General features: G+C 41.8%; 1 protein-coding gene across 2 annotated transcripts in view; it reads left to right on the top strand.

Moving 5' to 3' along the window:
* Positions 1-11453, top strand: part of OTUD7A (OTU deubiquitinase 7A) — a 453848-nt gene extending 442395 nt beyond the window's left edge. For both annotated transcript variants that reach the window (XM_036734698.1, XM_036734697.1), the window contains 3 exons: positions 4294-4408; positions 4799-4883; positions 9833-11453. In XM_036734698.1, coding sequence (XP_036590593.1) covers positions 4294-4408; positions 4799-4883; positions 9833-11260 — 1628 coding nt within the window. In that variant the 3' untranslated portion in view covers positions 11261-11453. The remainder of the gene's footprint in view (positions 1-4293; positions 4409-4798; positions 4884-9832) is intronic.
* Positions 11454-22863: the final 11410 nt, after the last annotated feature.

Raw genomic sequence — 22863 nt, 5'->3', positions numbered from 1 at the left:
GTTACATATTTCATAAAATATGTTAACATATGATGAGTTTATTATTTTTAAAGAAGCAAGAAATAAATATTTTAAAGTTTTATCGGTTTTAATTCTAAAAGGGCAAACAGTGACAGCTATGATCCTCATAAAAACCTCTGTGGGATCCTCAATAATTTCCAAGTATGTAAAGGAGTCCTGAGACCAAAATTTTGAGAATCACTTGCTATAGTGGATAGAACGTTGAACTCAAAGTTAGGAAGACCTGGCATCAAATCCCATCTCAGACATTCTCTCTCTGTATGACCTTGGCAAGTGAGTTAACCTCTTTGGGCCTCAGCTTCCTCATCTGTAAAATGAGGAGGTTGGATTTAATGACTTCTAAGGTCCCTTCTAGCTCAAAATTTATGATCATGTGATCTTATGATCCTATGGAAAAGGCATTCACTAAGTGCTTGCCACGTGCCACGCATTGTGCTAAGCAGAGAAGGCACTAGCTGGTAGAGAGGGCTTGGGAAGGCTTCCTGCAGAAGGGAAGACACAAGCTGAGTCTTGAAGGAAGCCAGGGCAGCCATGAGGTAGAGGGGAGGGAGCAGAGCCTTCCACACTGAGGGAATGACCAGTGCGAAGGATGGACATGAAAGATAGAGTGCTATGTTTGAGGAGTTGCAAGCGGGCCAAGTTGTTGGATCACAAAGTACATTTAGGGAAGGAAAATATAAGAAGTCTAGAAAGGTAGAAAGAGATCAGGATAAGAAGAACTTTAAGTGCTAAGCAGACAAGTTTGTATTTGATCCTGGAACCATTGATTGGGGGAGGGGAACGATATATTCATACCTATGCTTTAGAAAAAAATCACCTTGGCAGCAGAGTAGAGGATGGACTGGAGCAGACAAGGAGCAGGGAGACTTGTCAGAGAACTATTTCAGCAGTCCCCAATGAAAGGTGATGAAGACCTTAACTCGAGTGGTGAGGGGACCTGTATGACAGATGTTCTGAAGGTAGAATTAGTAAGATTTAGCAATGGATTGTGTATGTGGGTTGAATTAGAGGAAGGATTTGAGGATGAACCCAAGGCTGTGGGTCTGGGCTACCCTCAAAAGTAAAAAGGAAGTTGGGAAAATAGGGTTTTAAGGGAAATGTTTTGGACATGGCAATTTTGAGATGCTTACAGGAGATCCAGTTGGAATGTCTAAGAGACCTTTGATGATGTAGGACAGTAGCTCAGGAGAGGGTTTAAGGCTAGATATAGAGCTTTGAGAATCATTTACAGAGAGATGATAATCGAACCCAAGGCACCTAATGAGATCAGTAAGTGAAGTGCCTGTAACAATAATGTTGCTAGCAGCTGCTGTGGAGGTGAAAGACCAACAACAAGAGTACACAGGAGGCCTGCTAGCACAGGTCCTTTGATCTGCTTTTCTAAGGAAAGCAACTTTAAGGGGTTAACAATCTTACTTTAATTAAACATGCATGTATCATGCACTTAATTCAGAGGGAAAAGCCAGAACCCTGAACTTCATAGAAAATACAAACAGAAATCATAAGCATACATTATATAAACAGAGCAAATAAACACAAATCAGCAGACAGGCTTCTAGCTGTCTGTCCAAGCAATACACCAACAGTTACCAGAGAGAGAAGCACCAACATCTGGGTTTTCAAAGTCTGGGGCAGGGGGAGGGGCTGCTTCAACAGCTACCCAGAGTCTCCTTCAATGAGTGTGCCCCCAAAGTCAAAAAGCTAACCTCTGAGTTTATATACACTTCTTCAGCCTCGAAGGGCATCACAACCATGCGACTCAAACCCACGTGATCTAGGCCTTCCCTTGACATAAGCAGGTCATCAAAGACTCCTGATTCAATCAAAGATTCCTTAGTACCGAGAAGCACCCCAAAACAAAGACAACAAAAGGTCCACTTTACTTGCCATTACATTTGAAAGCCGAGACTCATCAAAGGTACTTGATTACCTCGGCATTCCAAAAGAGAAAATAAAAAAAAAGTCCCACCCTCATTGCCATTACAGTACCATAAAGGGAAAAGAAAAGAGGGGCAGGGACAAAATCTTGGGTGGTGAGGGGCTACATTCATGGTTATTGGTCATGGCACGGATGCTGAAAACGAGTGCTTAGACAGATAAGAGCCATGCCACACAAACCCAGAGAGAAGAGAGTATGCTGACATCGTCATCATCACCATCATCATCACCAGCCTTTGTATAGTAACTTTAATGTTTGCAAAGTGCATCGCAAGTATCTCATTTTATTCTCATGAAAAATCCTAGGAGATAGGTACTATTATTATAACAACTTTACAGATGAGGAAACAGACCAACAGAGTTTAAGTGACTTGCTCAAAGTAACACAGCTAGTGAATATATGACGTCACATTTGAATTCAGGTCTTTCTGACTCCAGGTATGAGGTTCTATCCACAGCACCAGGTAGCTGCTGAGTTGATTAATGATGTCAAATGCTAGAATCAAGCACTATGAAAGGCTAATTTCTTCATGATCACCGGAGTTGGATTACACTAGATATGAACCTAGGGAAGCCTAAGGTACAGAGTTCAAACTGGTATATGAATACACATATATGGATACATACATATCCATATGTGTGTGTTATACATGTGGATGTATATACATATATATCCATATAAATATATATGCATGTATGTATATATGTATCTACTAGAAATTCACAATTAAAAGGTAAGGAAGGAGACCACTAAGCAAAACTAGCATTTCCTAGTCAAGCACTATGATTTAAGGATCAGACTCTCCTTTGTAAGGTATAGGGGTCTGAGGAGTCCGTAGGTATAATAAAAGGTAGTTTTGGTGTGATGGGTGTATTTTAGCTTGTAGATCGGTGGATCACAGAGTAAAGTCACTCAGTCCTAGGTGACCAAAAGAATGATCCGAAGACTTCCCAGGAAGCAGATCCTGTTCATTCTTTGGTGCTACATCCTTGCCAAACCCTACAGGAAACTTTCTTATATGGTTAACTGCTAATAATAGTAACAGCTATAATGGCTAGCATTTATATAGGCTGTAAGATTTGCAGAGTGCTTTACATATGTGTGTCTCATCTGATCTCACTGGATTGACCTGGCATCTACTTTCACCCTTTTCTTGAAGGCCCCAGAGCTGAAACAGACTTTGTTTCTTCCTCCTCCCTTGAGATATCACTTATACTTTTATCCTGACTTTTCTTGTGAAATGCCTAGGAAATGTGGCCAGAATTCTGATTTGATCCCTATGGATTGGGGTATTTACTCCCCACTTACTGTGTTCTGAGAATTAAAGAGATCTTTCAGAAGACATGAAGAAACTATTTTAACAGCACTTAATCATCTTTTCCTCTTTGAAACATAGGTAGAATGTATCTAGAGTCTTGCCACGAGGGTTTCCTAAGGGGTCTGGCTTTGTCATTGATGATAACTCTAAGGGGTTTGTGGGTAGCCCCCTGTGAAGCCTCTATCCTATGAGAGGACTAATCACCACAAAAGCTTTAGCTTCAGGGGCACATCTTTTAAAGTTGCAAACTCCCCTAAGGAAAGCTAAGATTGAGGCCTTGGTCCACATAGCTTCCATTTGGCTGCAATCAAAGGTTAATTGTAAAAGATGTCTGGGGCCTTAGCTCTGTCTAAAATGAATCTGTGAGGGCCCCTCCCCTGCCAAATAACAAAAATACTATTTGCATATCCCTAGAAAGAAGCAGATTTTGTTTTTCCAGTATTTGCAAGGGACCTGGGGAAAGAAGGGAAGGATGAGACAGGTCTGTGTTCCCTAATGGAAAGGGTACCCCTCACTCCCCACACACCCTTCTGGTGGGAAGTTCAAGGCCTGTCTACTGGATAGCCATACCCCCTTTTCTATGAAGTTTGCCTAAGTTTGCCTAAGAGAAGAAGCACTTGGTTTCCAGGTTCCATATTTTTTCTTCCTTCCTTCCTTTCTTTGTTTTCCTTTCTTTCTTTCTTTCTTTCTTTCTTTCTTTCTTTCTTTCTTTCTTTCTTTCTTCCTTTCTTCCTTCCTTCCTTCCTTTCTTTCTTTTTGGAGGGGGGAAGGCAGGGCAGTTGAGGTTAAGTGACTTGCCCAAGGTCACACAGCTAAGTATGTCAAGTGTTTGAAGGAGGATTCAAACTCAAGTCCTCCTGACTCCAGGGCCTGTGGGGCTCTACTCACTGCTCCACCTAGCTGCTCCCCCTCCCCTGGGTTTTTTCTTTCTGTCTAATGATCTCTGAAGCATCCTTCCGTATGACCAAAACTGAAGATCTCTTTTCATTTGTTTATCTCTCTTTCTCTCCTCTAGCGGTCATCCCTCTCACCGACTCTGAACACAAATTACTACCTTTGCACTTTGCAGTTGATCCTGGGAAGGACTGGGAGTGGGGAAAAGATGACAGTGATAACGCCAGATTAGCCAAGTAAGACACTGACCTTTTTCCCCCATCCCTGGACAAATGTGCTTCCTTCCCATTCACATCTCCCTCTGTCTAATGCTAAAGGGGAAGAGGGAAGTGAGTGGTGTGGAGCCCAGTTTGGGGGTGGGTAGGGGGTAAAACCCATACCTGTCTATTCTAAGAAGGGGACAGTAAGTGACTGTAATCCTTGGGAAGCATGTAGGATGTCAGGCTATTTTCTCCAAACAGATGCAGAGAGCCTTGGGCGGGAGAAATGCAGTTGTGTGTGTGTGTGTGTGTGTGTGTGTGTGTGTGTGCGTGCATGCTAGTGAGGGTGTGTTTGATTTGGTTTAACATGACAAGTTTTAGACTCATTTTGTATGTGTTTTGTTTTATTTTTCCCAAATGCCTCAGTTTGATACTGTCTCTAGAAGCCAAGCTGAACCTTCTACACAGCTACATGAATGTCACTTGGATCCGCATCCCCTCTGAAACCCGGGTAAGCCTCTCCTCTCTAGGCAGAAACAAACGCCTCTTGGTATTCTCAGTCAGAGGCAAAATATTCGACGATCTGAAAATGAGTGGCAGGAACGAACACATCTAGCCTGGGTTCCATTGCTCCCTCAGTTTCTTTCCCTGATGACTGTCCTCTCCTAGTCTGGGCTTGTCCTTTCCAAGGAAAATTCCCCAAAGTGCCCTCCTCCAGAGGCCCCCTTGTTAGAAGAGAGATTAACAGCTTTTCTCCACATTCCCATCTTCCCACGGGGCCTGCTCATCCTTCCCCCTTCCCAATTCATTTCATAGTCTCCCCAGAGCTTGTGAGGAGGAGAAAGAGGAGGAGAAGCAGGAGGAGGAGGAGGAGGAGGAGGAGGAAGAGGAGGAGGAGGAGGAAAGAGGAGCTGTATTTTTTTTCTAATGAATGGAAGAAGATTTAAAAAAAATAACAAACAACTGAGTATATAACAAAGATGTCATCGGTCCTTTTGTCTTCTTTTCCTGGGAATAGAGTATGAATGAGGTCAAGTAGCCCCTGCTTTCTTGTGCTCGAGCACGCGTGTCTATTTACTAAGTAAATGGGGCTGGGGCGGGGCGGCGGGGGGGGGGGGGGGGGGGGGCTGGTTTTCTTTTTATTTTTTTTAAATATACAGGAGAGGAAAAACATGCTTGCTCAGAAAACTGGCTTTAGACAAGTCACAACGTAGAAATATCTCTCTGCCAAGATCAGAACATGCTGTGCTCCCTTGTAGAAGAATTAATTATAAGCTTTGTGTGTTTGTGTGAATAATGGGGGTTGGAAGGGGGGTGGAGGGGGCAGGAATGAAAGACAAATTCTATGAATTTCCTCCTTCTCCCAGTAGGTGGCACCTTCTTCCTAGATGTAAAAACTAGCCCAGCCAGTCACTGATTTGAAAAAAATGGGCATCAGGGCTAGGGGAGTAAAAGCATGGCCTTTAGACTGCCTTGGCAGAGCCATCCCATCCCATTCTGGTAGGCAGAGTGGGGGCTTCTGTGCTAGCCCCGCCTTGACAATGATTAGTGTCATCTAGTTTAAGGATTGGACTTATCTGGCATTTTGTAATTTGATTAGTGGAATCTGGGGGAGAATGATGGATGTGTTTTTAAAGCTTGGTTTGGTCTAGTGGGGAGCAAGGAAAATGAAGTTGGAGTCCTGTAGCTTTCTAGCTGTGTGACCTTAGACAAGTCTCTTCACTTCTGGGCCTCATCATTAAAAGAAAGGAGGCAGATTAAATCATTTCTGAAGTGCCTTGAAATATACCTTAGACACTCATCTTTTCCTTCAGTCCCCTTAGATTCCGATCTGTGTCTGTTCTCTCATGTCTCAGAATTGGTTTACTGTAAGTGCCCACTGTAGACTGTTTTAATGCCCTTGGCTTCATCCCATCGAGGCAGGGCTGAAAGGTAGAAGTGTTGTGAAGCGAGGATGAGGAGCGTTAGTCTAAAATTGTGGGTTTGACTCAGAGCTCTGACTCTAAACCACATTCCATGGTACCATGCTGCCCAGGAGAGCTGGCTTTCACCTTTCGTGCAGTATGTGGATTGGCCCCTAGGCAAGACTTCCCTTTTCATAAACCAGAAAAGATGTGAAGGAGACAAGGTACTGCTATTGCTTGAGCATGTTGTTGAGTCATTTCAGTTGTGTCCAACTCTTCAAGACCCCATTTGGGGTTTTCTTAGCAAAGATACTGGGGTGGTTTACCGTTGCCTCATCCAGCTCATTTTACAGGTGAGGAAACTGAGACAAACAGGGCTAAGTGACTTGCCCAGGGTCACACAGCTAGTAAGTATCTGAGGCCAGATTTGAACTCAGGAAGATGAGTCTTCCTAATTACAGACCAGGCACTCTATTCACTGTGCCACCTAGCTGCCCTGTCTACCTGTTTAAGCATATATAGTTCAGTGGAAAGAGTGCTAGGTTTGGAGTCGTAGCATGAGGATTGATATCCTGGTTCTACTACTTAACACCTACGTAACCTTGGGCTAGTCGTTTAACTGAAAAAAAACCCCAAAACCAAAAAACATAAAACTAAGCTTCAATTTTCTCATCTGTTAAATGAAGAGGCTGACCTATATGACCTTTAAGGGACCCAACCAGCTCTACGTCTCTGGTCTTATGAATCCTTCAGAAGGGAGGACTTAAAGAGTGAACCCCTTAAATGGCACCATCAGGGACCCCTCAAAGACTGAAGTAATGGACAGGGTCATCTGGAATGAATACCTGGACTCAAGCACTCTTTAAGTCAAGGTGGCAAAGGTTTATTGTAATGCCAATATGGCGGCCAGAGCTCCCTAGGGAGCTTGCCACTTAACAGGAATGATACCAAAGTTTATATAGGAAAAGTAGTGGATTATATGGCAAATATGCTAATTAGGTGATACATTACAACCTTGATCGCAGGTGTCATTCACTTCTGGAACCCAGGGGGAGGGATTTCTCAGGGGTATATTTTTGGTAGCTTTGAGAATTGATGTCTTTTACAGCTTGACCTCTGGATTGAATATGATAACTTTGGGAATCAATACGTGATAATTTTGTGGTTACAAGATGGTCCTGTTTTTACAAGAGAATTTCTTCAGAGGTCCATTTGTTCTTGTGATGGGGAAAGATAGTTTTTTTTACTGGGGCCCACTCATGAGTTGTTGCTAGGCATAGTGTCTTTGAGCTGGGGAGGAAACTGTCAGGGATAGTGTTTTGAAGCTAGGGAGAAATGTGACCTTGGAGCTGGGGTCCAAGCACAAGCACCCCATCACTGAAATGGTACTGGTGGAAGCCATCAGGGGTCATGTGTTGATTATAGTTATAGTCTTTCAGGAAGCCGTCAATGGAGCAAGTGTTCCGCCCTTAGCTCTATGAGGCTTTATATCAGTGAAATGAGTCTTTGGCTTCCTCTTACTTTCCCCTCCAAGACCCTTCTATTTCCCCTACTTAAACCTTAGCATCTCTCCTCCTTGAGCCTTTCTGTATTCTGGAATATATCCCACGATCCCGACCCTCAGAGTCCTTTATTAAGCCACACAGTGGATAGAGTGTTGGACTTGAAATCAAGATGACCTAAGTTCGAATCCTGCCTGCAATGTTTCCGAGCTGTGTGACCCTGACCAAGACATTTAAACCCCCTGTGCCTGTTTCCTTATCTGCAAAATGGGGATAACAATACCACCTACCTCACATGGTTGTTGTGACAATCAAATGAAATAACTTACATAAAGCTCTTTACTAACTTTAAAGCACTACATAAATGTTAGCTATTGTTATTATTAATTGTGGTAATTAATAATAATTGAATCTTCAATTAGATGCTAGTTTAAGGTGCTATATTTCCCAGGGCTAATTGTAATAAGGGACACTGAAAGATCAAAGAGCCAATTGTTGAACCAAAGGAGTGAATCTCTAATGGTAAAATTTCTGGCCCCATGTGAGGTAAGAGGAAAGATTTTGGTTTTTGTACAGGGGTTTTTGCTAGGGTTTTAACTTCTGAACTACATCTACCTGCCCCTATAATTAGTCCTAAGAATATACCTTCTATTTTTTTAGTTATTTCACAATGCCCCTCTACTTGCCATTCCTCGTCCCTCACCAACCCCCTGCCCAGTCTCGTTATTGAAAACCTTCCCAATCTTCCTAGACCCAAGTCCATAAAACCTTCCCAATCTTTCTAGAACCAAGTCCATAAAGCCTTTTTTGATCACTCCTACTGAATGGCTCCTTCCTCTGAATTCTTCTATTACCTTCACCACCACAAGTGCTGATACTTTTCCTATATTAGTTATCTTCTCTACCCTACTCTATCTTCTCTATGCCTTCTCTCCCCAGCTAAATCATAAGTACTATGAGGACAGAGAACATGTCCATCTTAACTTGTTACTATCTACTCTATTGCCTTGCCTGCTGGAGCTTTTTTAAGAAACTTTTTGTTGGATGGATGGATGGATGGATGGATGGATGGATGGATGGATGGACAGACGGATGGACGGACGGACGGATGGACAGATAGATGGACAGATGGATGGATAATATGGTGCTTCAAAAAGTGTTAGATGATTGAAGCCAGGAGATCTGAGTTCAAATCTTGAGTCTGCTAATTACTACCTCTATGACCTTGTACAAATCACTTTTCCTCTCTGGCCTTCAGTTTCTTCTTCTGTGAAATGGGGTAGGGTGAGGGGCAGGGTTGATCTGGATGACATCTGAGGTTCCTTCCAGTTCTAATCCGGTTCCAATCCTGGGAATTCTTATTTAGAATCATGAGTTTTGTTTATCCAGTCTTGGGAGGGTGGGAGGGGGGAAGACAAGAAGGAAGCAGTCTGAGCATGCTTTAAAGCATAATACGATTATTACTCACCCAGGTTGATTGAGCTCCCTAAAGTGTCCAGGGATGTGGGAGACTGTGTCTTGATACGTGATTACCTTCCAGAGGTTTGGTCATCCAAGGGTCACTCTTGCAGATGCAACTCCCTTTGCCCCACCCCATTGCCCCTCCCCCAAAGCCCAACTTTCCTGTGTTTCTAGGCAACCTCCTTTATGATTTCACTGAAGAAAGAGAGAAGAAAAGAAACCCAAGCTCCATTTTCAGAAATGTAGTCAGATGGCAACAATCCTGCTAATTTAACATGCAGATTATAGGGTCTCTACAGTGCATTAGTATAAACGCCTTCGGTCATGCCTTTTAAAAACCCTGCTTATTATTGCTGCCGAATAGATCATGTTTCTGTCCCTCCAGATTTGCCTCTTAAGTACTTCATGTCCTGTGCACAAAAAAGAGGCTAATTAAACAGTACGTGGAGATTCGTCAGAGTGTAGCCTTAAAGGTCAAAATCACAGTGAGATCAAGAGGGATTTTACTATGGTTTTTTTTTTTTTTTAGGTTAAGCTTTTTCTTCACAATGGTCTTTCTCAGATCTCATTTATTCCTAATTTTTCTTGTTTAGGCTCCTTTGGCCCAGCCTGAATCTCCTACGGCTTCAGCGGGGGAGGATGTTCAGTCTCTGGCTGACTCCATGGACTCAGACCGAGATTCCATCTGTAGTAATTCCAATAGCAATAACGGCAAAAACGGGAAAGAAAAAGAGAAGGACAAACAGAGAAAGGAAAAGGACAAGAACAGGACCGATTCTGTGGCCAATAAGCTGGGGAGTCTCAGCAAAACCCTCGGGATCAAACTGAAGAAGAACATGGGAGGCCTTGGGGGGCTGGTCCACGGAAAAATGGGACGAGCCAATTCAGGAAATGGGAAGAATGGCGACGGGACAGATAAAGTCAAGGAGAAGAAGTCCAAATCTCGAAAAGGCAGCAAAGAGGAGTCAGGCCAGTCAGCGAGCACATCCCCCTCAGAGAAAAACACCCCATCTCCCACCGACAAGGCGAGCGTGTCTCCCGTTGAGAAAAACACCAAGACTCTCTCAGATAAGCAGTCAGACCCATGGAAGTACAGCACCGATGTGAAGCTAAGCCTTAACATCTTGAGAGCCGCCATGCAAGGCGAGCGTAAGTTCATCTTTGCCGGTCTCCTCCTGACCAGTCACCGGCATCAATTCCATGAGGAAATGATTGGTTACTACCTGACCAGCGCTCAGGAGCGCTTCAACGCAGAGCAGGAACAGAAGCGGAAAGAGGCGGAGAAGAAGACCTCACTCGGTGGCTCCTCGTGCAGGAAACTGGAACAAGAAGCCTTCTCCAAGGAAAAACTGGAATCGTCCCCTCAGGACAGGGCATCGCCAGTCTTGCCTCAAAGCCATACAACTCAACTTGTTTTAAAATTTAAAGACCGTACCAGTCCCACCCCAGGGTCATTTTCTTCCCCTAGCAACAGCGCAAAGAGAAATGGCCCCACTCCCGTTTCCGCCCACTATAGCCATACTCCACCAGTCCAGAGGCAAAGCGTGATCCATTTGCATGATGTCAACTCCAAGCCGTCCAGCTTCCAGGATGATACCTACAAGCCAGTGGTTGGCACTCTCAAAACTTGTGCCACGTACCCCCAGCAGAATAGATCCCTGTCATCACAGAGCTACAGCCCCGCCCGAATAGCGGGCATCCGCACAGTGAACACAGTGGAATCTTTGACCTATGCCCTGCCCACAGAACACAAGTCCCAGACATACACCAATGGCTTTAACACTGGTGACATTAGAGACTGCTTAGAATACGCTGATGAGGAAGCTCCACAGACGTGGTTGAACAATGATAAAAACAGAGGCCGAAGCACAGTTTGCCCCATCTATTCCATTCAGCAGAACCGTTGTAAGAAGGAGAACTGTTCCTTTTATGGTCGCCCAGAGACTGAAAACTATTGTTCTTATTGCTACAAAGAGGAGCTCAAGAGAAGGGAGAGAGAAACCAAGGGACACCGGCACTGAAGACTTCTGAGGCGCTTCCAAAACCAATTAGTCTCAACATTTTTTTTTCTTACGATGGTGAAAGGTGGTGGATGATAGAGGAAAGCCAGTCCTTCCCAAAGGGAGTGACAGTCACTGTCAGGCTTGTGGCTTCTATTTGGGGAAAACACAGAAATCAGAGATGAATTTATCATAAAGAATTTATTTTCCATTTTGTCAGTGTCTTTTTTACATACCCTGGTCAGCTGAAAGGTTGTTTACCCTTTTTTTGTCAGTGCTGTGTCTATATGTGGTCAGAAATCACTAATGGTGCCTGAACTTATGCTGATGTCACTCAGGTAGTAGAAGGATAGGGGGGAAAGTCATACTATTGGAGATGTTGTCATGTGTTAGGAAAGCATCTGCCTCATACACGTTGAAGATCCAATAGCCATCAGGAGAATCTTTGTGTTCCTCAAGAAAATAAATAAATTCCACAGCCCTTTGTTTTGAGAAGGGGATAATTTTTCATACTTTTTTTTAAAAACATGGTGACTGACATCTTCCACAGTGGTTGACGTTTGTACGAATTCAATTAGCAATGCATTATGTAAAAACAAAATGTGAAGAGAAGGTCTGTGTTGGTAGCTCTGCTGGGTATGCTCCTTAGCAAGTTTGAACAGAGGAGTTTTTGCCTCCTCCTACTGCCCCACTCAATCCTGTTGGGTGGGGAGGAGGCTAGAAAGGTCTTTTGACTATTTCTGACATTATGATCATTGTCATTGACCCTTTAGGAATATAAGGCTTCACCTCATAAGCAAACCCTCTTATCATGTTCATCTGTCTAGAGGCGACATTTACACTGCCATCCAAAGTAGCCCAGTTATCTCTAAAATGGGTACCTATAACCTACCTCACAGGGGCGTTGTGAGGTTTCTGTTCAAGTCTGTCAGCTGCTTGGAGATCCTCAGATGACAGGAGCTATTCAAGAGGGAGACAGGATGAAATTCCTGCCATTCACCACAAAGGCAGGTGGGATGAACTCAATGAACTCATCCTGGTACATGAACAAAATGATACCAGTCCACTCAGATTTTTTATTTGACCACCTTTTTTTTTAATGGACTTTTGACCATGGGCATGTGGAAAACTTATGTAGCCAAGGGTGTGGCAGATGGTAGGTTGGGGAGTCATTTTTGCTTGGACAAAGAAAATGTACTGGCCAGCTTGTGAGCTCACCATGGAGACTGGCTTTGAAACATGAATGGTAATGGAGTTCAAAATCTACCCTCATTCAAAGTAGAATTGGGTGGAGTAGGTGATGAGGGAGAAAAATTCCTCTCTCGTTAATTCAGGCCAAGGCCAGAGTGTTCTGTGCTGAATTTATAGAACCAACACCAGACATTATAGACCCTGTAACAGTTTTTGACCATAGGATGATGAGACCAAGGCCGAAACTCATTAAATTTTCCCTTTTCTTGTGTGGTGCCTCCCATAGGAAACATAAATTTCTCAAAAGTGTATCCTTAGCAACCCTCTTTTGTACAGCAATACCCATTGTCCTTTCATGGGTTACCTCTAGTGATGACAGCTGTTAGCCAAGGGAATGGATGACATCAAAACTTACCATTCCAATCAAATATTAGAACTTGTTTGTTTCTGAGGAATATAAACAAGGGACCGAGACCTCAATGACAAAAGAAAAATTAAAAGTACTCTAAGAGCCTTAGAATAGCACTTGACTCCTCCTGGACAACTGCTTCTGTGTGAGGTCATGACAATGTCAAACCTCAGAAAAAAAAATAATGACAGGTAGGGCTGTCTCTTAATTTGAGCCAGCTGCTTCACATCTGGAGAAGACGCTAAGAAGGAACACTAACAGCAAAAAAGCAAAACAAATCAAACAAACAAAAAACAAAAAAGCGATACTTTTTTTACTTGTTTTAAGTATTACAATAGAGTAATTCCTGTGAGTGATTAATTTTTTTATTCTGCAGCATGTGAGGTTTTCTGCAAGTTATTGGAGTTTTACATGAACAATTCCTTGAGTCAAAATTCTTTAGTAAATAGAAAAAAAACTTTACTGGAAATTTTTTGAAAATTTTAATTTTCATGCTGAACAATACTTTGAATGTGTAACAATTAATAATGCATATGTTTCTCCTGTTACAGTTTTTTGTTACTCAAAAGAAGAAAAAAAAAGGTTTTTTTCTTTCTTTTTTAAACTCTGGTATAAGGGTTTTCCAGCAGCTCTTTGGATTTATTTCATCTGTTCAGGCCAGAACTGTCGCTTTGTGACCCAAGTGTACTGCGTTAAGGAAAATGATTGTTTCATTTGTAGAATCCAGACATAGACGCAGATAAACGAACATATGGCTGCTCCTTCTAACAAGATTAAATATAAATTCGACAGCTAACCTTAATGATGCTCAAATACACATCCAGAAATGGATAGGAGCCTCATAGGCACCCCGGGGGCCACGAGAGCATCAAACAAAGTTGATGTTTGTTTCTTATTTTCTAATTGTACAGTCCTTCTGCCTGTCAAATTTTTCAAAGACAAAACTTGCTATGCAAATGTTTTACCTTTCTCATGCATTCTGCCTGATTTAAACACATATAGAATCCCCTCTTCCCTGCCCGCACCACCTCAAAAAAAAAAAATCCATTGTAATACAGGAAATTCTAAATTTTATGCGGAGTAATTAATTCTGCCACTTCTCATAGAATGTGGCAGCCTAGTCTTTTCCCTTGAAATAAAAAATAAATCTCACCCCTACCCCACTGCCTGCCACCTTTGATGTATTGAAAGATGGTCCACCCGGACTATTTTAAAAAAAAAACAATTTTAGAAAGAGTTCTAAATGTACCCCTTAGCTAAGGTTTTAGCCATGTCTCACCACAAAAACATTCTGTGTCCAAGACAACATGGCCTGGTCAAGCCAGCATACTGACTATGCCTGGTATAGGCCCTGATGGCACACTAATCAAGCCCAGACATTGTGCCTGGCACTTAATTAAAGCTTGTTGATTGAGTCATCCATTTCATATCATAAAATAGTTATGTCTTCTATTCTTTTTCTCGAGAGCCATCCTTCCAACAGTATTTGCAAAAAAGGAAAAAAAAACCCTATTTTTATAATATAATTTAATAATCCTGGACACCAATGTGTTGTTGCATGCTACATAAAAGACAGAATTAGGCTAGGTCCCTGGCCAGGGGTCTTTCTGACTAAATGATGACATCATGCTGAATGTGAATCAGTAAAAATAGTTCATAGCTACAAGATGCATTTTTAGAATGCATAGCCATTCTTTAGAAGAGTGCCTGTATGGAATGGTGGGAAGCTTATTGACTTGGGAGTCAGGAGACCTGGGTTTGTGTTCTGACTGACTAGCTATGTGACACTGGGCAAGTCATTAACCTTTTTGGCCTTTTTGGTTTCCTCATCAGCCAAAATGAGGGAGTGGGACTAGATGATCATAGCTCTAAGATTCCATGATTTATATTTACTTTTGGAAGCAAAAAAAGGGGGATAACAAAGAGGATGATAAATAATAAAGGAATGTTTTTCCCTAGAAAGAGAGTAACCATCGTTAGGAGGAAGAACCCTTTCTCCAGAGGAACTGCCATAATTAGGTATTCAAAGCCCCAGCCCAGGTAGCAAATGATTGTAGGTAGGTACTTTTACTTTGGTCCACCTGGTTGGTTTTAACTCTTTATTTGGTGTCCTTGTTGATGTGACAGCAAGATTCAGAGAGGCTCACAAAATATTCATAAAACACAAAGGAGGTCATTTCAGTAATTCGCTTAACATTTATTTGCACACTTATTATCTGTGTATATGATTAAAAAAAGGTCTATTGTTAAAGGAAGGTGTTTGTAAGTGTATTCTGTTTGTAGATTTCAGGCTGTATTATGTTGACATTTTACAAGCCAAGTTTAAATTGTAATATAGAAATTATTTTTATATTATTTTCAAAATATGCCGCAGAGCAATATTTTGCGCCTTTATTATAAACAGGGTTGTCACATTAGTGGGGTAACTCGAGAATTGTTATGTAGACATTTAAAGGAGAAGAGAACTATGTAGTGTTCTCTAGAGTTCTGAATGCTATTTTTGTGTGTGTCCTGAATTATCTCTTGAAAGGTGGAACATGCAAATGTCTTTCATTGAAAAACTTGATTTTTTTTTCAGTTGGTGGAGTTTTGTCCTTTACTTTTCCCTTGTAACAAGCATTTTCAGAATCCTTAAATTATCGTGGAGTTTTTGTTACCTAAATAAATGTTCCCTCCTAGATGGCTTAACTGGGATTCAGAGCAATTTGAATCCATACATGTGATTTCTAAAAGTAGATTTACTGACTATTTGCAATGACTTCGGTCAAAAGTGACGTGAATTTTTAAGTGCGCCCTTTCCTCTCCCTTCCCCCCAAAAATATTTGGGGAAAAGAAATCATGCTAGAGGGTTGAATTCTTAACCCTCCCTTATTTCTTCTAAGACTCTTGGAAAAAATGGCTATTCAGCCACACAACCTGGAAGCTTGACTTGTTCTAAAATCTCATTTAGGATTCATAAACATACTTCACTAAAATTAAATGGGCCCATAAAAATATATTTCATGTAATCAGGCAACTAAAGAGACTTTTGTATAATCAACAGTGGGTAAACTACAAGGAAAACATATCCCACCTATTCTTATGGAAAGTTGGGAAACTGTCTCATTTGTGTGTTAACATCCAGAGGGAAAAATGTGACTGTATTGCATGTATTTGCATCCTTATCTATGTCTTGTTTTTTTATTTTTTTCTGCTGTGGTCTATGGAGATTATATTCATAGAAACCTTATGTTACTACAAGTAATTGAAGGAGAAAAAAAGAGCAGTCTCCCAGATATAGAGAACCCCACCTTAGCCAACCCAAATATCTATTACCAATCTACTTCTTAACCCTCATCATTACCTCTAGCCCAAATGTTTGGTGTTCCTTCTTTTAGGGAAAGTTGGACTTGTTGGAAAATGAGCATGTAGTCCCAAGTCACAGGATGTTTTCCATCATCTGGCTGCAGGGACTATATGTTCTGAGGACATCTGAGTGACTGATGTACATTTGTACTGTGGAAGGTCCAAGGCAGTTAGCAGCCAGCCAGTTCCAAACAGCCTTAAAGTTGTGACTTCCTGGGGACTGGAAGTCACTTAACTAGATACAGCCTCAGTCCCCGTCTCCTCCTATAATCATGGCTGTAAATACTTTTAGTCGCCCCAATTATGTGTTGTTCTGGTGGCTTCTGTTCTGTCTCCTTCTGAAATGCTTTGGGAGTATCATAGACAAGTGTAGCCCTTCTGGAAAGTTTTGCTTTCCCATAGGACACGTACACACAAGCTAGGAAAGGGAGCACAAGCAAATACAGGATCTGGGTTGAGGCCCCCCATAACCCTGGCCAAGTGTTAGTCATAAATGTTTATCAGCATATCCATAAGCAGTGGGAGAAGCGGGATGTCCTCCGGCAATAGTTCCAGATGAGTAGCAAGACTTTGAGTCCTTTTTTTTTTTTTTTTTTTTTTTAGTAAGCTGTCATCTCCAGAAAGCCATATCCCATACTGAGGGGAGATGTTTCATCAGTGATACTCTGCATCCAGAAGGGGTTTCAGGGAGGTCAACAGCCTGTGGAAAGTCAGTATCAAATCATTCCTGAAAACCTAAGGCCAGATGTGGCCACTCTTGGTCTTCCTCAGTATCTCAGCCTCCCCTCCCATTTTGCCTTGAGTATACAGGAGGATGGAGCCAAGTGCTCCCCTCGGCCCACTCAGGAGCAACTGATCCCGGTTGGCCTTTCCTCTCTTCCTTAGCATCATGATTATGCTTTCAGTCAGCAAGGCTGAAAGGAGTGCTTCCAGCGACAGGGGCTGTTCAGAAGCTGCTGCCCCTGTGCAATGCCAGGCACTCAGTTTCCCATTGTCTCTTACCAAAATAATTGGGAGAAATCGTCTCTATTTTTTTTATTTTGTGGTCGCTTCATCCATATGAAAACATGAACCATAAATCTGTCTATACAGAAGCAGTTCATTATGTTGATAATGTCACCATTTTTTTTATTCCTTCTGGGGAGAGTGCCTCAAGGAACTTTACAAAATATCTGCTGTGAACAATAAAATTCAGTTCATTCTGCAAAAGCCAAGAAATACAAATAAGATTTCAACCCACTTTTACACTGTCTCCAGGACACCAGCTAACGTAGTGGGGGAAAACAAATCAGTCAGTCCAATTATTTCAGGATGTCGATACAATTTTTAAGTTGTTTAAAAGGGAAGGAAAGTAGAATCCAACATGTTGTAGCCCTTAAGATGCCTGAAAAAGGGAATTTTCTCCCTGGTCCCATCCATAGAGTATGCTACTATCACTAAGAGTGGGGAATTTAAATCAGGCAGACTCATTGAATTGCCCTACCTCCTGCCAGCCTCCTTTACACCTAGTCATGCGGTATGCTACCTGACTGTCATAGATAACTAACAGGTATGGCGATACAAATACGGATGCAATGAGTGGATGATGTGGTCAATATTTGTACTTTGCCTAATGGTCCTCTCCATAAATGCCAACTGCTCAACTCTCTGCCTTAGAGGTCCAAAGCTAAAGCTGAGAATGACTCAGTAAACCATGTCAATGGAACCCACTGCTACTTGCGAGTCAACCTTCCTTGTGATTGTCTTTCTCCTCTCCTCTCCTCTCCTCTCCTCTCCTCTCCTCTCCTCTCCTCTCCTCTCCTCTCCTCTCCTCTCCTCTCCTCTCCTTTCCTCTCCTCTTCTCTCCTCTCTTCTCCTTTCCTCTCCTCTTCTCTCCTTTCCCTCCCCCTTCCCTTCTCCTCCTCCTCCTCCTTCTTCCTCCTCCTCCTCCTTCTCCCTCCCCCCCTCTTCCCCCTTTTCTCTTCTGCTTCCTTCCTCTCTCCTCCCCTCTTTTCCACTCCAATAACCTCTGCTCTAGAGAAGGTGTAGGATTGAAGGATATGAACAAGCTAGAAAGGACCTTAGGGAACATCAGGCTCAATCCTTCATTTTACAGATGAAGAAATCAAATTGGTTAAGTGACTTGACCAGGGTCACAAAATTCTAGTGGTAAAGCCCGGGTTTCTTGATTCCTGATCTGAGCCTCTTTACACAGCTCCACTTTGCTTCTCCATTCATTATAACCAGATATTTTAAAGAAAATAAATACTCATAGATTTAGTCTGTGGCTTTTGTGAGCCATTCTCCAAAGAGAGAGGAGGAGAGAGGAGGGAAAGAAATAAGCATTTATATAGTGCTTACTGTGTGTCAAGCACTGTGCTAAGTTCTTTTTACAACTATCTCATTTAATCCAAGGGACCAATCCCTAAGGAAGTTGTCCCAAAAGGCTCAAAGAGCAAACCTGAAGGGCTGCTAGCCTTAGATGTTGCAGCTGTTGTATTTCAACCCTTTTGGATGGGTTGCAAAATCATGCATTTCCCCAAGCAAACAAGCAAACAAGCAAAACAGGAAGTTTTGTTTTCTGATTTTGCTTGGGTTTTTGAGTTGTTTACATGGTTTTTTTCATAGAAAGTGGAAGCTACCAGGTAGATAAACACCAAAATAAACATCTCTGAGGCCCCAAATCTGGCTGAATTTATACTTTTTAACTGGTGGGTATGGCATCTTACAGATACAGCTTATCAACCTGGACTTTATAGCTTAAATCTCAGTGAGGAAGAAGCTCCAGAGAGAGACAAGGCAGGCTCTTGTCTCAAGGCTTCAGATTTGCAATTCCTACCCTTCTCCACTCTTTTAAAGCCCTCTCACGTGATGATCAACAGTGTATTCCCACAGTGCCCAGCTTCCTTCATAGAGATTATCTATTTTGCTGTGGAACCCTTTATAAAAAACTATCTGCTGATTCTTCATTTTCTGGATACTTTGGCTGAGTTTCGTCTTTTTTAAGGGTTGGTGGCAAAATACTGTTAATATTTTGTAGGGCCTTGGGATGGACTTGGGCACAATCCAAAGCCTTCCCAACTGTCTTTAATCTCTGGCCTTGATTCCGTTGATCACATTTTTAAAAGACGTAAATCAGTGGACACTGACTTGACCACATCTTTTTTGCTGGTGTCCAATTGTCTGTGACTTAAACCAAAACACAAAGCAGTAGGTTTTCTGAAACATGTACCCAAGGGCATGTAGCCTGTTCCTTTACTTATTCACAAGAGAACTCTAGCTGAGGGGGTTACACTTCCCTCCCCCAACCCCAAATCATGTAACCTTCCATCAACTGACCATTCGAGGATGCCCATTGATGTTTCTTTGGTTGAAGGATCTTGTACATTTGGGTAATGAAATTGGAGCGACTTGAGCAGTGGGGGGAAGAGGAAGAGGAAAGAGCCGTTTCCAATAAATGATGCCCAAAGCTAGTATGTGGAAGTGATAAAAGGTAGGAACTGCAAATAAGGTTTAAGAAAACCAATATATACCAACAAAGAGCATCCAAAGTACCCACTGATAGAGAGAAAATACCTCTTCTCAGTTCACGGGTCCCTAGCTAGATGCTGGGTTACAGGGTTTTCTTAGATACATAAATAAATCAAATGTTAGAACAATGAGAATTAAACTTGCCTGACTCTATAGGAGAATTAGACTTTTTAGTAACCAAACCATCCCTGTCTGGCCCTTTCCAGAGCTGAGTCTAGTTTATTATTATCTTTGATCGGTTTCAAGAATTCTAGCAGATCATTCTACTAAGGCAAACTGATGTGAACATAAGAAATGAAGAAAAGCTTTTCTTAAAGCCACAGTGACTTTCCGGGTAACCCTGTGTTAAACGTGTCCATTTAAATATGTGTTCAGACTGCGTGGAAATGAGTGAATGGTACATTTTTCCCCCTTCTTCTGTGGTTTGATGGACTGATTACCATCGGTCTTTGGGTGGAACAATACTGTTTTCTCATGTGTTTAGTTTCCCACTATTTCTTACTTGATGGAAGTGGATGAACAAGACCATCAATGTTAAAAAATGGGCCTGAATTCTGTTGCTTTGAACAAAACGCAAGTGATTAAGAACTTTTTTCTACATGTGATCGTCATCCGGATAAAAGTCCAATGTTATTTTTAATCTGATCCATTCTTGGACAAAGAAAGACGCGTAAGAGCTGTTTTTAGCAGTTGGGTTGTTACTTTGTAAAGTATTAAAGCACTAAAACCAATTTTTGCAATATGTAGTAAATCTTGCTTTCGTTTTGGAAAACTTCCAGTTATGACTGTCGCACTTTTTATAGCAGAACTGTATATTTAATTTCTTTCTTTTATGAAAGATTACTTCAAGTAAATGATAGCTCTGTAATCTGTGTGACCCAGCTTCTCCATCATTTGAAACAGAGAGAAGCTATAATGCCTATTCAATAAAATTAACTTATTTGTAAAGTAGCCATGTGTGAATTCTTTTGCACACTCACGAGTCAATCAATAAGGGCACCTTGCCTTTATAGAGGGTCTTCATGGACCATCTTATTTGATCCTGACACCAATCCTGAGAGAGAATGAAGGAGAAACATACTGTGATGTTTAAAAAGTTCAAGAGACATGGTTTCTGGGTAATTAATCATTTTATTAATAATGCTAACATTTTATTAATTAAAGGGTCAGTGACACTCTCAAATGCCAAAGATGGGTCATGGTAGTGGACTCACAATTTAGATGCCCTTGGAAGAGTGGGTGTTCCTGAGGGTGGCAATCAACTCTTACTGGTTAACAATTAATGATAGAGAATTAATGTTACAATGAGAGGTGGACCTATTCTAATGAAGGACTGGGGGGAATGTAACTTTATGTCATTTACTCCTACATTGTCCAACCTTTGGGCAATATAATCAAAGAATTTATCCCCATCCAAACCTGCGCAGAGAAAAATAGGCTTCCCTACCTTAGATTAAATTCCTTATAAGGTTGGGTGGGGTGTGACCAAGATTGAAGAAAGAGTTAATTCAATCTCATTATCAGAAATGTCCTTTAGAGACTGAATTTTGAGGACTTTAAGAAAAAGAGAGAAATCTCCCCAAATCATTGGTTATTAATAATCATTTCTCTCATACAACTTAAGAGACTTGCGTTCATACAGCCAGTAATTTCAGAGTATGGGATCAAACTGGACTCCTGGTTCAGAGAGTCCAACTACAATACAGTGCTGGGTTTTCAATGCTGCTCCTGGGATCATTGAACCTCAGGGGTCCTAATCCCCTATATTTCACAGGTGAGGACTTTGAGGACTGATGTGACTCGCATAAGGATACTTGTTTAGTCATTTCAATTTTGTCTGACTCTGGATTTTCTTGGCAAAGATACTAGAAGTGTTAGCCATTTCCTTCTCCAGCTCATTTTGCAGATGACGAAACTGAAGCAAATATGGGTAAGTGACTTGTCCAGGGTCACACAGCTAGAAAGTGCCCAACACCGAATTTGAACTCATGAAGATGAGTCTTCCTCACTTCAAACCTGGCACTCTATCCACTGTGCCACTTAGCTTCCCCATGTAAGTAAAGATCAGAGCCAGGATTTGAATTCAGATCTCCTCATTGCAAATCCAGTGCTCTTTAATTCAATTGTCCACATTGGAAAAGAACTGATCCTGGGAGGAAGAGGACTTCTTCAGGAAGGTGGATTAATTAGCAAAAATGGAAAATAATGCCAATGAAGAGAGAAGGAGCAATTTAAGCATAAATAGTAAAATATTTATCCTGTAATGGGAAAATCCTCTAGCAACCCCACTTCTTAGTAACTGAATGAAAGCTGCAGCGACTTTACCAGCAATCCGCTTGTCGATAGGGGAAGGGAATAAGCATTTATTAAGCCCCAACCATAGGCCAGATACTGTGCTAAGAGCTTTACAAATATTACCTCATTTGAGCCTCACAACAACCTATGGGTTAAATTCTATTATTATTCCCAGGGGTGAAGTGATTTGTCCAGGATCACACAGCTAATAAACATCTGAGGCTGGATTTGAACTCAGATCTTCCTGACATCACCTAACTGTTAATATGCAAATAAGTCTGAGAGAGTCAACATATTTCTTTTTCTTTTTTTTTGGAGGGGGGAAGGCAGGGCAATTGGGGTTAAGTGACTTGCCCAAGGTCACACAGCTATTAAGTGTGTCAAGTGTCTGAGGCTGGATTTGAACTTAGGTCCTTCTGACTCCAGGGCCGGTGCTCTATTCACTGCACCACCTAGCTGCCTCTAGTCACCGTATTTCAACATGAGATTCTTAAGTTTGCATGGTTTGGAAATCAGAGAAGGGGACTTTGTTGAGATGACCAAAGATTGTTCCCACAGAGTTCCCACAGAGATGAGTTCCCACAGAGGGCAAAAGAGAAAATCTTACCCCATGACCAAAGAGGGGAAATTTGTGTATTTGAAGGCAGTCACCACCTGACACTCCCTGGTCACTTGCCTAAGATAGTGCTAGAAAGCTCCCAGTGAATAGAAGATGCATTAACTCCCTGGGTTACCGAAACAAAGCAGGCCACAAAATAGAACTAGCCTCTCAAATGAGGAGGAAATTCTTTCATACACTCTTCGGGCTATCTTTAATGTAAATATTGTGCGTGGGTCTAAAGGGTGAGTTTTCTGCTTTTTTATCTAAATGTTC

Source organism: Trichosurus vulpecula, chromosome 8 (genome assembly GCF_011100635.1).
Source record: "Trichosurus vulpecula isolate mTriVul1 chromosome 8, mTriVul1.pri, whole genome shotgun sequence".
Lineage (NCBI taxonomy): Eukaryota > Metazoa > Chordata > Mammalia > Diprotodontia > Phalangeridae > Trichosurus > Trichosurus vulpecula.
This window is presented reverse-complemented; position numbering and strand designations above follow the sequence as displayed.